The 18,423-nt window shown below is 34.8% G+C and overlaps 1 protein-coding gene and 1 long non-coding RNA gene across 3 annotated transcripts in view; one reads left to right on the top strand and one right to left on the bottom strand.

Annotated features, from left to right (window-relative positions):
* The window catches only part of LOC141378377 (uncharacterized), a 299,553-nt gene that overhangs the window by 35,069 nt on the left and 246,061 nt on the right, over window positions 1–18,423 (bottom strand). The window lies entirely within an intron of this gene.
* brinp2 (bone morphogenetic protein/retinoic acid inducible neural-specific 2) overlaps window positions 1–18,423 on the top strand; it is a 181,629-nt gene that overhangs the window by 110,679 nt on the left and 52,527 nt on the right. Inside the window, 2 exon segments of the mRNA NM_001309831.2 lie at window positions 511–616; window positions 12,204–12,440. Coding sequence (NP_001296760.2) covers window positions 511–616; window positions 12,204–12,440 — 343 coding nt within the window.

Below are 18,423 nucleotides of genomic sequence, written 5' to 3'. Positions count from 1 at the left end.
CACCAATTTACAGAACATATTACAAGGGATTCTCATTCATGCAACCTCTTTTTTTCTTTATTTTTATTTTTTTAATCCGGCTCCAAAAAATAAAGAAAATAAAAGCATCCTGAAGAATCCAAGTACCAAAAGTCCCACTTGAAATGTCAGGTCAGACACATTATTTTCGAAACAAAAACGTCTCCTTATATTTAACAGCAGTGTCCGTTAACACAACTGCACAAGGCTCACTGCGTTCCAGATTTGAAATTAATAATGCATTGGGACCGAACACCAGAGTCAATTTACTATTTCAATAGCGCTCTGCGAAGTGAGCACTTTTTGGAAGAGCTGTGACATGCTGAAATGAGCTTTGGTGACATTTAGATATTGACTCGGGCTTATTGCACAGGCATGATGGTTTGTTTTAGACAACTGCATATGCTCAGCACTCCAGCACTTCTGAAGAGGAACAAACAGGTGCATGATTTCCGCGATAATAAGGCATTAAAATACCTCCTTGTTTCCTAGGTGACGGAGACCAGAACGGGGCCTCTTGGATGCAGTAACTACGACAGCCTGGATTCCGTCAGCTCCGTCTTAGTGCACAGCCCCGAAAATAAGATCCATCTGAAAGGTATGACAGCTGTTCTGAACCTACGAAGAACAACATCTCAGCTGCGTCTGGTCTTACTTGTGTCAACTGTACTGGTGATGTACAGCGTGTCATCTTCTTCTTTTTTTCCCCCTAAGGGATATGTATATATATATGACTGGGAGCGTTTCAAAACCAGTGCAAAAGTATTAATGTTCCAGGAGTAAAAAAGGAAAAACAATTTAAAAAAAAGATAAAATACAAATAAATAAAAAATAATAATAACAGTTTGTTATTCTTACCAAAAAAAGATATGTAATGCAATATAATTTGTATTTACAAAGCACATTTATTTTGTATGGCCATACATTTAAAGCTCTTCATAATCACGAGGGAAGGGTGGGGTGGGGTGGGGGGGGGGGGGCTCTCTCCACCACCAGTGCGCAGCATCCATATTAATGATGCGAAGGCAGCCACAGGACAACGTTGCCAGTGTGCTCACCACACACCAGCTATTGGCTGACAGTATAGTGTCCCCTTCACTTTACTAAGGCATTAGGACTCACACAGACCGCAGGTTGAGCATCCTCTGCTGGCCTCACTACCACCATTTCCAACATCAACCTAGTTTTCTGGTCTTGGGCTGCAGGTTGATATGGCTGTGGCCATAAGATAAGATGACATATAATATCATATATTTTAAATAAAATAAACTATTAAAAAGCCATATAGACAGGTTTTGTGACTGTGCTACTTTGCAAAAATTAAGAAAAATATTAGCTAAAGGTATTGTTACGGCAAAAACGGAATGACCAGAAGAAAAAAAAAAGAGCAGGCGCTGACTGACAGCTAATAATAAAGAGCACACTTTTCAATCTTTTAGCAAGGTTTCTTTTTTTTTTAAATTCGTTTTGACAAGTTATTTTATTATAGTTTATTACGGAAAAGTTCTCATTTGCCCATCTTCTTTTAATCTAGGCCTTTTTAAACCAGTAGTCATCTTAATGTGATGTCCATGGCATGATTTTTGCATGTTATGTATGTTATGTATGTATGTGGATGTTGTCTAGCTCTCTCTCCCCCTCATTAACATGCTTAAATACTTGTGTGCTATATGACAATATAAAAGCTTTTTTAGTCCTCGTGTATGTGATTTAAGGTTTGGAACTCTGTTCCAAAACGAAAGTGTCAGAGTTCACATCAATCGCTGTGGTTTTTAATGACATACGACTCGCATTAACAGGCGAAAATCCGATCTATCTGCTTACACTACAGATCTGACTCACATTGAATAAATTTCCACCTATGAAAAAAGCCTGAATCTGATTTGAGTAAATCAGAATCCATGTGATTTTTTCCTGCTTATACGCACATGGGCCATATCCGATCTGTGCAACATGAAAGAAAAAATCAGAACTGAGTAAATGCAGGCTTTATTGGTTTTTTAAACGCATGGTTAATATAACACACGAGTTAAACCTAATTTGACAATATTTTAGATTTTACAAATTAAATTAGACATACTGAAAATGTTTCTAATAAGCAACTTTCAATTATAGTTGAGTTATGTTAACTGAAAAGAACTATTAAAAACCAAAAACAGGAAAATCTTACAAGAAACTGCAGCAAATTATTCTTCAAGGATTTAACATCATCCCTGCACCACTCTATTGAATGCTTTTGAGCAAGTTATGATGATTGGATTTTACCACTGATTTTGAAGGTTTATTTTTTCTTCTATATCACTAAGGAGAAAGAAAACTAGCTAAAAAGAGATTAGATCAGGCAAACTTCCAGTCGGTCAGAATCTGTAATGAGGAGTCAAAAAGTCTATTCTCACATTAATGAACACATCTCTTGCTATTACACACGCATCTTCTTCAAAAAGCCATGCTTATCAGCAGACTTGCATTAATTCATCTCACACTTTTGTGACAGCAGTGTCACCACAAGTCAGAGGTGGCCAGAGCAAAAAAAAAAAAAAAAAAATGAAAGAAAGAAAGTAACAGAAGTGAAATGAGCAAAAAGGAAGATTTTAAGCCTCTAGCCGTTGCTAATTATACACGTGGCCTGCACCAATTTCAGCTGCCATCTTGACACTGACATTTAAATTGTCAACCCACTTAATACTGCCATCTCCTAAAGCAAGTTTGCAGCTGCCCAGATTCTTGTAACTACTTTAATGAGCTGGCCATAGGGTTCGGCACCAGGGCTTATCTTTTGCTGAGTACTTGGGAAAGGAAATGGAGGCAGGAGAACAATTGGAGAGAAGAGTTTGTGTATGTTTGTATCAGCTTACTTTCTGTATTCTTAGGCAGGGTTTACATTCTAATCCAGATGTCAAATTCTGTGACTTCTCCCTGACTTCTACGGACTAAAGTGTTTACTTTACATGACCTATAATGAACAGAACAACAGTCAAGCTGGTCAAAAAACAGTATTAAAACAGTCTGTTGACTGCATTTGAGGGATTGCTGGTTGATTGCTATAAACTGAAAAAAGGGGCTAAAATATGATAAAACAAACATTATAAAAAATCATTTTTATAATTGGAAAGTAACATTTAAAATGACAATCAAAAATTCCTTATATTTGATATCTTGGACAACAAAAAATATTATTTTGACTGGAATTTACCTTTTAAAATTCCACGATATTCCATGATCATTAATTCATTAGAGATTTGTCTCTTACAGCACATAAATATCTTCAGCCTAAACTAAAAATAAAATAAAAGGCTCAACACTACTGATACCACACTTTCACCTGTCTACACCAGGTCTTACACCTATATTAACATGCAGGTGTCTGGTGTAAGACATACGTGTGCACATGTATGCCAGACAGCTACATGTTCTCATATGTAAACATGTAGGTGTAAAACATCTATGTGCACATATATGACAGACACCTACATGTTCATATAAATGTAAGACATATATGTGCACATGTAAGAAGATAGGTGCAAGACAGAATTATTAGCCCCCCTTTGATTTTTTTTTCTTCTTTTTTAAATAATTCCCAAATGATGTTTAACAGAGCAAGGAAACTTTCACAGCATATCTGATAATATTTTTTTTCTTCTGGAGAAAGTCTTATTGGTTTTATTTCAGCTAGAATAAAAGCAGTTTTAATTTTTTTATGAACCATTTTAAGGTCAAAATTATTAGTCCCTTTAAGCTATAGTTTTTAATAGTCTACAGAACACCATCGTTATACAATAACTTGTCTAAATACCCTAACCTGCCTAGTTAACCTAATTAACCTAGTTAAGCCTTTAAATGTCACTTTAAGCTGTATAGAAGTGTCTTGAAAAATATCTAGTCAAATATTATTTACTGTCATCATGGCAAAGATAAAATAAATCAGTTATTAGAAATGAGGTATTAAAACTATGTTAAGACATGTTGAAAATATTGTCTCTCCGTTAAACAGAAATTGCGAGAAAAAATAAGGGGGGGGGGGCTAATAATTCAGGGGGGCTAATGATTCTGATTCTTAACTATTTATGAACATACATGCATATGAACATACTGGCATACAGTACATGAGCACATATAAGTCTTACACATATATGTGTACATATACTGTGTGCCTTACACCTATATAAACATTTAGCTATCTGGCATGCACGTGCACATTCATGTCTTACACCTATATGAACAAGCTAGTGAGAGCTCTTTCAGATTATTTCAGCTCCGGGAACGATACATCAATTATTAGATTTTATAATCAATGTCATAATATATGATTTATGTCAAATTTTAACTAGATAATTAGGAGTAGTGTCTACTTTGCTGCTTGAAATTAGGAGATGTATTACGGAATGCAGTTTTTCTTATCATTTATTTTATGGTGAGCTCTGTTGTGACGTAAATTTCCTTTTGGGATTAATAAAGTCTTAACTAAGTAACTAATATTGCTAGTTGTAAAACATTTACACATAATGCTCTTTTTGTGAACTTCTTTTGACTAGAGAGCGCCACTTTTTTATGTAGTTTCATGCACAAAATACTGCAAAAGACACAAAACCAAATCACAATGGCGAAACATGTCTGCAAGAATAGTTACATTGAAAAAGCAATGGACATTCTGTGCAGCATACTGAAAAAAACCCAGTAACAGACTGATATTGTATGGTAGATATTTCATGAATGCGTGGTGGGGAATGACTGAAAGGTGCTGCTATTTTCTTTAGTTTTGGTTTCTTTAGTTGGTCATTTTGAGTGACTTTTGAAACTGAATGTACTTTGTTCAGTGAGAAAGTTTTCACATATTTCCTTTTATATTTTTATGTACATACAGGTCATGTTTGACAGAAGTAACAGTGGTAGGGCATAAGGTCTTGGTTAGTGATCTTGGTGAATATCAAAATCTGACATAAAAATGGTATGATCTGTTTTTGACAAATCTGTATATTATAGCACTCTAAACCTACTATGCTTGGTTAATTGGATACAAATTTGGATAAACAATAATTTTCCACAATATTTTCCACAGTCAACCAGTATTTTATGTCTCAAAATACGGGGGTCTGCTGTCATTTTCTTTGAGCCATTGTGTGATCATGGCTTTTTTTTTACTTTTCATTGGTTTGCACAAGATTTGCCCTCATTTTTTTGCAGATTTTTCTGTGAAGACATTTATAAAGTGGACGTGTTGTACTGTATTATTCCACCACTGAGCATTTTGTGTAGAATATGCAATCAAAAATTTTTATTTTTTTAATATTGCTTGTTCAAACTAGTTATTTAAAATGAGCTAAAACAACACAACTCTTGAGATTTCAATGGGACAACTTATTTTTTTATATTCAAACCATATAAATTTGTCAAAAGTGTTAAGTTACTTAATTTGTGTTGGGACAACCTGAATTATTTGTGTGGTACCCTGCATTTTTTACAGTGTGGTGTTGCAAGTTTTTAATTAGCACTTCTTGTGCGTATACTGCCTCTTTTGTTGAACTACTGAATGCCTCCTCACCTGTAAGTCACTTTAGACAGAGGAGTCTAAATGTAATGTAAATGACTAAATGTAAATGTAATAAACAGGCTTAAAAAATCTGGCCAGAAATCTGAGAGGCCATAGAGGACATCATAATCTGACATAGAAAAATGGCATTATCTGTTTTTGACAAAAAAAGGAATACAGCCTACATTATTGCACTATAACAATGCAAGGTTATTTCAATCCAAATTTTGGCAAAAAATAAAACAAATATTTTCCTTCGGCTCATTTCCTGTTCATCAAGGGTTGCCACGGCAGAATGGACTGCCAATTTCTATGGTAATTGTTTTACACAGGGGAAACACCCACACTCTCCCATTCACACACTATGGGCAATTTAGTTTATTAATTTCAAAAATATTGTATGTCTTTGGAATGTGGGGGAGCACTCGTAGGAAACCCATGCAAACACAGAGAGAACATGCAAACTCCACATATAAGAGCCTTCTGGTCCAGCCAGGACTTAAACATGTGGCCTTCTTGCTGTGAGAAAATCATGCTATCCAATTAGCCATTTTACTGCACCCAAAATCAATTAATCAATCAATCAATCAATCAATCAATCAATCAATCAATCAATCAATCACTCAATCAATCAACCAACCAACTAATCTTGTCTCATTTGAATATTTGGGCCAGCTGTCAGTTTTTCTTTTTGTATTAGCCTTTTCACTATGTACATTTGCAGTTCAGATGCAAAAGCCGCTTATGCCACTTTCACCAAAAATGAGCTAATGAAATTGAGCGAATGCTTTAGGCACGTAGTACATGTTCAATGAATATTTTTGCTTCAAGTCATTTAAATCTCATCGTCAGCCCATTTAGAAATAGCAGTTTGTTGACAAAAGCCTCTAAACGCCACTTGCCTTTGACAGCAAAAGCCGATATTTCCGTAGTACCAATCAGAATCGAATCGAAAATGTTTTCAATGTAATGGCCCACTGATAGGCTGGCTTTTATGAGGAGACCGTTTTATTCCACTTTCGATTTGTATTTTAAAAGATGGAGTTCGATAAATTCGATGAGCCTGTCTGACTGTCACTGAATGGTTTAATTCAAAGCGCAATGAACCGCCACTTACTTGACAGATTTATGTATTTTAAATTTTAGATGGTTTGTGTGATGTGTTTTATGTTTGGTAAAAATAATGTCTAATTGCATCTTTAGTGATTTTTTAACTAATCACAATGTCCCAATAGTGGATTTAAAGGTTTTTGCAAAAAAAAAAAAAAAGTGTAAATAAAAAGTGGATTTAGCGGGATTGGACGCAAAAGAAAATCCACCTTGTAAAAAAAATAAAGAATTGTCTAAAGTGACAATTTTGAAAAATGGTTATTGTATTTACTAGCTAAATCATTTCAATATCTATGAAATTAAATGTCTTAACCTAATTATAGGAGCCTGATAGAAATGCTAATTCACAAAAAAAGAGGTCTGACAGATTTACAGGGTTTTGCATCTGAACTCTTCATTTCCCCTCAAATTATATGTGTTTTCTGCAATAAAAATTAGCAAGTGAATGTGCTATTGTAATTTGTATATTTTTACCATTGAGAATTTTATCTGCAAAATATTCTTTAACCATATGATTTTGCAAGATTTTTTTAATAAACAATGTTACTTTAATGATGTTGCAGTTACACTTTTAGGTTGGCTAGTTAAGCATAAACCAAAACCAAAAACATTATCTGACAACCGTTCTCAAACTTTCTCTTGCCAAATCGCCCAGCCCTACTTCAAACAAAGCTCACTCGTTTCGCAGAGCAGAATTTAGACCCCTTAAAATTAGGACATCAAGCCGTCGATACCATAGATGCCTGAAATAATCCACAGGAAAAATTCATGTTCCTCTTCATTCTCTTTTAAAAGGCTGAGGCTGTGAAGGAGGGGGCAGGAGAGCAGCTATTTAACTGTCTCCGCTATGAAAGCCATCCAAGTCATTCTCCTTTGTGAGGCTCCCCACACGGTTGGCTCTCCACCCAGCAGAAGCCAAAGCTTAAGATGAAGACTGCATCTAATTATGTCTCTTGTTTTTCACAATCCCACGAATAAATACTGAGGAACACATCATAAATATTCACACCGGGAAGGGAATTATAAAAAAGACTGAATATGAAGGCAAAAGGCATTGATTCCGTCTTGAAGGATGTCAGACCTGCAAAAAGCATCGAAGTGCGTTTTCTCAGATAATATAATTAGCAGGTGTTCAGACACAGCTGGGCTGTGAAATCTGAGTCTTTCACTTATGCTGTGGAATGGCTGCTGGATTAATGTATTCAGCTATGAATGCTTTCATAAGTAATTCATAGGTGTGTATTGATGAGAAGGCCTTAGGAGATCGCATCGAGAAAACCGAACACAGGGGTTCTGCTCTCCAAAATGTCTCTATAGATTTCTCCATGTTATTAACAACCAAGGTTCAAAAAGGTTGCCGTTTGACTGGTAACTTTGCAAGAAATAGCAGCATACTTTTTTTTTTTTTTTTTACTTTTTTTAATTTTTATTTGTAGATTTTTTTAAATTATAAATAAATGAAACTTAAGTGAGTAAAAGTTTCTAATGAAACTTTTTATTAAAATAAAATAAAATATATGAGCAATATCACACGAGTAGCACTGCGATGTGGCTGTATATCGGCACTGCTGGGAGGTGTGTGTTTTTACGAGGCCGCAAGCTGAGTGACTTAGTATTCCACCAGTGATGATAAACAGGCATATCACACTGCTACTGGTGTGTTCAACAGCATAATCATGTGTATAAAAAAAAAAGAGTCGCAGAGAGTCGCAAAACCCTTTAAAGAACTACTTTCTTATGCTATTCCTTCACATCTGCGGCTGACGTTGCTCATTCACTAACGTCACTTTAGATTAGATTTAGTATTTGAATGATTCTCTAGCTTAATGTCTAAAGTGATGACAAAACAGATAATTTTGCTCATATTTTAAGATTACAAGGCTAAACTGCATGAAATGCCATCAGTCTACAGAGATTTTCCACAATTTCTCTGTCTTAATCGGGAGATCACTATGTTACTATGGTATAAATACAGCACTACAATAAACAAAAGCAAAAGATCGACTTAAAAAGTCATTTACCTGTTTAATGATGATTTGATCAGCTGTAGTTTGAAATTTTTCTGTTTTTGTCTTAGGGCTTGTTATGCGGTCTTTGATGATGTGAATAAACATCATCAACTGTCTTTGCTCAAAGACAGGGTAATGGCTGCCAATGCGCTGTCACTTAGAAATTATTAATATTTAAAAATAGCCACTATGCTTATAAATAAACTGCAAAGTTGCAATCTAAACAGCTACATTCTAGACTAAAAAGCCCCAAAAGGACATTATGTTGTCCAACAGCAGCAATATTCGTCAAACTGTAGTGTCTTCTACTTGCTTTATGTGGGCAGAGTAATGCACAAGGGGGAAGGGTTAAGAGGCTGTTCTGGTGCTGTTATTTGCAGAATTTTCATACGGCTATCAGCCAATCAGATTTAAGAACCGCAGAACGGTTGTAGAAGATATAATATTTACCTTTTATGCAAAATTGTTGAAAAAAACTTGTAGCATGTACAGTAAAAATACTTTTTGTATAAGTATTATACAAATACTAAAAAGCTCTTAAATAGAGATTCAATAATAATAATAATAATAATAATAATAATAATAATAATAATAATAATAATAATACTACTATTACATTAAAAGCACACATAACTTAAATGTGTGAATAGTAGCATGTCATTATTTTTGTTTTCAACTGTTTTCAACATGGTAATGTAGTCTTTTTAAAATTTGACTTCTCTCGGGCAAATGTGGCAAACAATTAATGTTGTACCCTGTATACAACTGTACCCTCTTGTAACGCTTGTCCAAAATCACTCAAATAATCAATAATTAGTTTTCCGGGCAAATGTCAATTCCTCCATTGCCTGCTATCAAAACACCTAATCGGGCGGTAGAATTCTGCAATTGGCGCATTGATTCCCTGTCTGCAGCGTGCCTGCAGTTCATGACAGAGGTTTACGGCTGAATGACCTTGCCACAGAGATTGTTGGTCTTTATTCATCCCATTACCCCATTACTGCGCTGACATAGCAGACCTCTCCGTCCCAAATAGGACTCCTATCACTGATGTTGTTAGAGCTGCCTGTCTCTCTGACCCACTTTACATGCTGTCGGCTTCCCGACTCAGCCTGTCCTGCATTGCACAGACAAGTCAGGACTGTGAAACAACAGCAATGTGTCTCCATTTTTGCAGTTTTTTGACTGGGAGGCAGAGGTTTAGAAACTATTTAGAAAACTCATTAATGAGATAAGGGCCAGCCTACATGGTTACAAGTGGTTTAAACATCTGTTTTATCACTTCAAGTCAAGTTGTGATTAAAATGTTCAGTACTCAGCATGATTGTGCACATCGCATTTTGAAAATGAATATGTATATCCATTTCCCAGTGAATATAAGCAATGAATTTTGGTGCATTTAAACAAAACAGATTTATTAAACAGATGTATTTATTAAAATAATATTTTAGTCACCAAACATATTTAAAAATTGAAAAATAATAAAATTAAATTCAAGCTATTTTTTAACTATTACAACCTAAACATTTTCAACTAAAATTATTATTATTATTATTATTTTGTTTCTATTGATTTTTCCTCTTTTTTTAGATTTGTATTTAATATTTTTCTATTACATAAAAATGTGGGTGTACTAGTTTTTGGACCGAAGTAATTTTGTTAAGCTCTAGATTTGGCTCCAGTACTGACTAATCTAATGTATATGCACATATAGAATATTGTATAGCTTCCTATTAAAATATGAATTTAAAAGATAGATTTGTGAAGGATGTATTTTGTGCTGAGCAGTGAGGACTGAGAATACCTGCGACCCTTATAAGCTCTGAACTGCATCAATGTTCACTAATGGTCTGAAAATTAACTTTAAAAAAAGAAAGTATAGAAGATAAGAATAGGTAAAATAAAAATATATTTTTTAAACAATGACAGATATAAAACTATTAATTTGATGCTGTAATTTTAACAATAATAAAAATATATCAGCATGTACTGTATATAAACATGTCAGCATTATATTGACTTGTTGATTCAGATTTCAAAGCAATGAATTGTATTGTATAATACTGTAATATAACTGTTTAGTGCACAATGGACTACAGCAGGGCTGCCCCTTGTTACCAATTCTGTTCATAATTTTTATGGACAGAATTTCAAAGTGCTGCCTTGGGCTGGAGGGGGTCCGGTTCAGCGACCACAGGATTTCATCCCTGTTATGCACAGACAATGTTGTTCTGTTGGCTTCATCGAACATGGACCTTCAGCATGCACTGGGGCGGTTTGCTGCCGAGTGTGAAGCAGCTGGGAGGAGATTCAGCACCTCCAAGTTTGAGGCCATGGTGTTCCACCGGAAAAAGGTGGATTGCCATCTCCAGGTTGGAGGAAAGTCTTTACCCCAGGTGGAGGAGTTCAAGTATCTTGATTTTTGTTCACTAGAGAGGAAAGGATGAAACGTGGGATTGACAGGCAGATTGGTGCAGCAGCAGCAGTAATGCAGTCTATATATTGGTCAGTTGTGGTAAAGAAGGATCTGAGCTAAAAGGAAAAGCTCTTGATTTACCGGTCAATCTACGTTCCTACTCTTACCAATGGTCATGGTCAAAAGGACAAGATCTTAGATACAAGCAGCCGAAATTAGTTTCCTTTGAAGGGTGGCAGGGCACACCCTTATGGATAGGGTGAGGAGCTCTTTCACCCGGGAGGAGCTCGGAGTAGTTCCGGCATTTGTTTTAGATGCCTCCTGGAAGCTATATATTATATATATATTATTTGCCATAATTTGTTACAGTATTATTATTTATTTATTTTTATTCATTATTATATTTTATCCAAATAAATACAACCTTGGGCTTCTTTCCAAGACAGGGTTTGTTACATTTTTGGTACATTGTAATTAATCTATTTATTAATATTTATTTTTAATTTGATTTAATCACTTATTTGCAGAACACATAAAAAGAAATTAAAAGCCATATACACATGCACATTATTCAAATGATGGCTACTAATAATAGCTAGCCAATAATCATAAGAAAGAAAATGTACATAGATAGATAGGCTTGTTGATATTGTGAGGTAAAGCACACAATATCTAATGGAACGGAAAAAAAATACAGATTTGCCATGCTAAAAGGGCACTTTGCTTCATCATTTCAGAGGTTCACCTCATGCCACTGTGATATTATATTGTTCTAAATGGAGACTTAAAATAGAAAACATATTACTTGGAGAGTTAAGTGGGTAGAGAGAGTGAGGAGAGAAGAGAGGAGAGCCAGAGGACAGATGATGGGTGGGTTCATAATGGTGTCATATGATTCAGGGATTGATTTTCTTTTTAGCATACAAGAATGGCAGATCTAGAAACCGATTTCAGATGTTGGGCAAACATATGAGGCTATATCACATCTAAACACCATTCTATACTTGTTTACCTACCTAGCAGCAGCAAAAAAAGTGTTTTGTCTTGAAATCAAATCTTAGATTAGCTCACCGCGTCTAACATGACAATAAACAGATTTTTCTCTCTCTTCCCACACACGCAGGTCTTCAGGATGTGCTTCCTGAGTTCCTGCGAAATCGTTTTGTGGAGGCGGCCCTCAGTTATGTGGCGTGTAATTCGGAGGGCGAACTACTGTGCCGTAACAATGACTGCTGGTGCCGCTGCTCCACAAAGTTCCCTGATTGTAACTGCCCTTTTGCAGACATCAAAGCCATGGAGGAGAGTCTGCGTAAGAGCAAAGAATCCTGGATCAACCTCAACCAAGACTTCATAGAGTCAGGTAGGTTAAGCTGAAGGCTGTGGAAGTATTCAAATATTATAACATGAAAAATATATATATATTTTTTTTTTTTTTAAATCATGTAACTGCTTGTTTAAATGACTAGTATGAAAATGCAATACACGCTATTTGGAAATTTGTGTATAAGTCTAAATTTTGGTGAAACTGAAAAATTTACTGACTGCAGTTTCTAGGTAAAACAAATGCTACAAGGAATATATTATTGACAAATAAAGAATTATTTTCATGCTGTTCTTTGCATAACATCAAACAAATATATACCACAAAACAAACATCTCCATATGAACAACTTTTCTGACATGGTCAGTTTGCTTAATCACTGACTCTGTCAGCGACCATTGAAGCGCGGTAAAATCATGATAAAAGTATATGATTAAAATTGAGGAGCAATGGGGTACATACAGATAATCCAGAAGTCTTTGTCAATAAACAGGCAAGTAGTCAAAACACAAGAAAGGGTAGATAAACTCGGAACAAGGTTAGGAGTAGATAACATAAAACACAAGAATCAAAAAACATGGCTAGTCAAGGAAATAAAAATGCTACATAAAGTTACATGTGAGCAAATGTGGTGTATAAATAGTCTGTGTAATCAGTGCTTGAGCAGCTTTAGCTGTGAGTGCAATCAGACAAGATTAGAAACCAGTGTGTGTGCGCGGTGCATGCTGTGATTTGTAGTCCATTTGGTGGAAGAGTTATAGTTCTCCAGCAATCCGCAGTAGCTAGATCACTGGTGACTGTAACAGACAGTCCCACTGCAGTCCAGGAGGGAGGTGAAGCAGAGGCGGAACCGGGGGCGGGATGGAGGTGGGCCTAGAGCAAAAATTCACTTTTCTCAACAGTTTGTTATGGGTTGGGTATAGGGAAGGTTTTAGGTCAGTGGTTTGCTTGGTGATCTGTACAATAAGCGCTGCTTTCTCCTGGGCATGGAGTTGTATCTGAAATGTATAACAATATGCACATCAAGTAATGTTAATGTAGACAGCACTATCTAGTGTATTTGTTTTTAAAATGTGCAACGTAAAGAAACCAGAACAATTTGTTTTATGTAGCTTGAGGCGCATGTTTCCAATGAGTCTGGATTGTTAAAATATGTTTATAAGAAATAATCATTGTTTTATTTAATAAATAAAACACTTCTGATTTTTTTTACTGTTTATTTATATTACTTTCAATTAGTTAACTTAATTGTTTTGTATTGGGACAACATAAATATTTTTTGTTGGCACAACTAATGATATTGAATGTGTAGTTTCCATGAGACTTTGCATGGGATTGTTTAACACTGGAACTACCCGATATCTTAAATAAGAATGGCCATAGCAGTCAATCTGACTGTTCTCATATAAGATGTCATATTGCCACGTCATATTTACATTTAAAGCTTCTATTAAGATATTAGAATTAAGCTTTGAATGTCTGTCGTCATATTTTATAAAGTCATTATTCTAAAAATGCATATTTTTTATAACAGCCTATAAATGTGTATGAGTTACTAGACTGCCTGCAAAGCTGCGCATTTCACTTCACTTTTACTTCATAAGAGGGAGAGCAAGGTTTTTCGAGGCATGGAATATGCTGTACTGAAAGACACATCTTTTCAAGTAAAGTTATGTTTTTGTTATCAAAGTTGTGTTTATGCTAGCAGGAAGTTGCTAGGCAACAGAGGCATGTATTTTCAAAGGCAGGAGGAAAAGAGTGACACTGAAATGCAAGCGATAATTTTAACCACTAATGTAGTTCAAGGTAGAAATAATCAGAACTCTTTTGTGTTTTTACATTTTTATAAAACAATGCTAGAAAGAAATACACACAAGGAAAAGTCAGTTTATTATAGAAATATTTTTTTAGTTATTTTAGTAATAGTTATTAAAATACAGGATTTAAAAATGGTCAAAATTACCACCTCTAGAGTTAAGAGGGACAAATGTTGACAGTAATTTTAGATGTTTTACAGTCTTTAATTTTCACTAGGTTGAAAATTTTAGAGGCTGTTTATTCAATAACATTTTCAGTCAAAAATGAAAAACTTTTGTGTGTATTGTTTATTCATTAGCACATCAGCAGCATGTTTGTCACTGAAACCATAAATATGAAAACTGGTTTCAAAGTGATTTTGAAATTCACGATGAATGTGCATGCATAGTACTTATTAGGGTACTTACTAGTTAGGGTTAGGGTTAGTAACTTACTAGTACTTATTGAGGGAGATGTATATTAAAGGTAAGGACAAACAAACACAATTTTATTAGTAGTAGTAGTAGTAGTAGTATTATCATCATCATCATCATAATCATCATCATCAAGTGCACATTTCCACACACACTGGATTACATGGGGGAGGGGAGCTTCTGAGGTTTAAACATGACATGTAATTCTCATTGACATCTTGACAGTGACAAATGATGGATGTGGTGTCATATTCCATCAGCAGCAGGGTTTCTGCTGGAGTTCACCGTAGTGTAAATAGAAGTACTTTTAATATGGAAAAAAAAGTATCAGAGTTGAAAAAGCACAGATCTAACTTACCACTGTGCAACAACTCCAGGAAAGCACGTTTTAATTACACTTGCATTGATGATGGAGGAGAAATGGTGGTGGCGTAATAGTAAAGGATCTGTGCTACACACTCAAAGACTGGAAGTACAATCCCAGGTGTCCAAGGAAATGGGGAAGTTAATGAGAAAACAATCCCACTCTATTACTATTGTGTCCATAGGCAAAGCACTTAACCCCAAGGTGCACCGGGGGGATTGTCTGTGCAATTAGTGTACTGTATGCTACTTTGGATGAAACGCATTTGCTAAATGTTAAGTTTGGGAAACAATAACAACCCCTACAGTGAATATATTATAAAAAGGTTTGCTATTTATTTTCTGAAAATATTAATTGTATAAACAGACAATGGGTGCCATTAAAGAACAAAACACCAGCGCCAAAACAAAAATCTACCTAAAAAGTCAGGACACTGAAAAGTTTCGTTGTATTGTTCATTTCCACAACAATGGCATTTTGGGGACCTGAAAATCATTGCCAGATGGTGTTGTTATTGTTTCAGTATAAGAAAGAAAGAAAGAAAGAAAGAAAGAAAGAAAGAAAGAAAGAAAGAAAGAAAGAAAGAAAGAAAGAAAGAAAAAACTATTTTTACATTATTTAAACAATTAACTCACAAAAAAGAAAAAAAAAAAATTGGGAGCAAAAACCAACTCATTTTCATAAGCCTCACATAGAGCGCCACCATAACACCACATCAAGTCAAAACAAGGAAGATCATCCATAGCTTTAAAAAAAAAAAAAACTTAAATCAACAAGGATTCTTGACATTGTAACACGCTTTTTTTTTTTTTTTTTTTTTTTTTTTTTTTTTTTGCTTTCTGGTACTATATTTTACCATTTAAGCTTGTACTACTAAAAAAATAAGAAGTTGACATTTACAATGTTTCCACTGAATTTATTTGAACCCACAAAATTAAAATTTTACTGAAAAATGTTTTTCCAAAAGACACACAAACATTTAACAAAAACAGTAAACAAAGGCTCAAGTCTGTAACAGGAAAGAAGGAAAGGAAAGGAAAGGAAAGAGGGAGGGAGAGAGTGAGAAAGAAAGAAAGAAAGAAAGAAAGAAAGAAAGAAAGAAAGAAAGAAAGAAAGAAAGAAAGAAAGAAAGAAAGAAAAAGAAAAATATTAATATAGATTATATGTAATTATTTCTGAAATATCATGTCACACTAAAGGCTGGATCAATAAAGGTTAAAAATGCTTTTCTCAAGCAGAACAAAATAAAATTAGAAAAAGTTAACTTTTTTTACATTAATATTACACAACATTATTTTTACTGTGTTTTTGATTAAATTATAAAGGGGCTAAAACACACCCCACATTTCCTTTATTTCAATAAAAGCAAAATTTATGTTTTATGATACCACTTATACTAAGGTTAATATCAATAAAAGGTGGAATTTCAGCTTTTATTACATTTTTGTTTAAAGTAACTCAATCTTTAGCTCCTGAAAACTTTTTGAGGTCATGTGTGCTGTACTTTACTTGAGAGTCTGGTGGGTGTTATTGGTCAATTTGTTTCTGAAAACTCTGAAAGGCCTGCGAGGATCTACAAGTCAATAATAGACCATGGACTCCTTTGATAAATGGGACCCACGAGTGGGTTTAATTCTGAGTTCTTTAAAGTTCACTGACTATGATACATCTGCACCTTGGAGTAGGAGCCCAAACCAGCGAGAAAGAGGGTTTGTCTGTTTTATTGCACGGGTTGCGAGAAGACCAGACTGATAAAATCTCTGGTTTGAAAAATGGCGGAGCGAGAACATAAAGAAAGCGAAAGAGAAAGAGAGAGAGAAGCATGGAAAGATGGCACTTCAGGTTTTTCTCCTAGCTGAGCATTTCCGCATTCAAAGAATGATTCAATCATGGAGATAAACCCTAGCTGGCTCTAAAAGCTTCTCCTGCTCAGTGATGGAGCATTAATGAAAGCAGCTCAAATCCCTTTAACTGTGGCGCTGCACTCATAAGAACGCATATCTCCTTTCAGCAGGTGAAGTGCTAGGCTTGGGAAAAGGGCTCTTTGACCATAGCATCGCTACAGCATGAGCGCTTTATTTATCCAGCCTCACAAAAACCTGCACCTATTGTCGGTAGGCCAGACAGCAAGGAGAAAACATTCATTCAGATTTAGAATGGAACACTGATTTGTTATGCAGGATAATATTAAAACTAGATAGGAATAACTGCATCAAAACAAAAGCATACTGCAGTAACCTTGAGTCAGGCACCATGATATCAAGCTTGAATAGTCCACAAAAAAAAGGTTTAGACAAACATTTAAAAAACATTTAGACAATTCATATTTAATATCGAAGAATTTCATTATACCTAATGAAGTATGCTGTACAACTTCTTGTCCCAATTCACATACTTACTGTATACTATGCCCTAAAAGTATGTACTTATTTTGTAAAGGAAAAGTATATATTGTACTTTTAAATGCGTAACAGAAGAGAAATCTCCAAACATGTCTTGATATAAGTTCACATTGTTGTTGCAGATATAGCAAATATAACACAGAAATCGGTTTGAACATGTTCCAGTTGTTTAGATATTGATTAACAGTCATTTAAACAACTTTAACGAAGCCTCTCTACTTGACGGTTGGTCTCGCACAACATCCATTTTGTAGTTTGCTTACACTTTTTACCTGAGCTTGTAGTTCTAAACAAACTCACATCCAACGTGTAATGTTTTGTGGGCTATATTAGTGGTTAGAGTATGGACGATACTACACTTCACTTTTTACCAGATATATGGTTTGGGTCATTCTAATTCTATTTTTGAATACTATTTAGGATGAATAGTGTGAGAATTAGGATGCAGCACATGTCATTTCTAGGCTAGACTAATGATTTAGGTAACACTTTAGTTTACATACTAATTTTCTCTACTAACTATTAGCTTATTGCCTGTAAATTAATAAGATATTGGTTGTTTATTAATACTTTTAAAGTATGATCTCATTATACATACCTAATCCTACGCAATACTTAAACACAACTACTAGCTAGCTATTGTTAAGCAGCAAATTGGTGGTTTATTGGGCTAGTAATGTTAATAGCCAGGTGCCTAATATAAATTATGATGACTTAAAACGCAAGGATTCATGCAGTATCCATTAAATTCCAAGAAAAAAACCCATCAATAACAGAACACGGCACAAATATATTTTTAAGGTGTAATCACTTAAAATACAAATTCACCCAAAAATCTCAATTTCCAGTTTATTTGCTCACCCTCAGGCAATCCAAGGTATAACTTTTTTCTTCAGTAAAACAGCAAATAACATTTTTAGCAAGAAAGGTTTTCCCTATCGTATCTCTAGAAATCAGTGGGTGCCATCACTTTGAGAATTAAAACAAACAAAAAAAAACATATTCAAAACAAATCCTAATTACCA

The sequence above is a fragment of the Danio rerio genome, chromosome 2 (assembly GCF_049306965.1).
Source record: "Danio rerio strain Tuebingen ecotype United States chromosome 2, GRCz12tu, whole genome shotgun sequence".
NCBI lineage: Eukaryota > Metazoa > Chordata > Actinopteri > Cypriniformes > Danionidae > Danio > Danio rerio.
The sequence above is the reverse complement of the archived record's forward strand: the minus strand, read 5'-3'. Positions and strand labels throughout refer to the sequence as shown.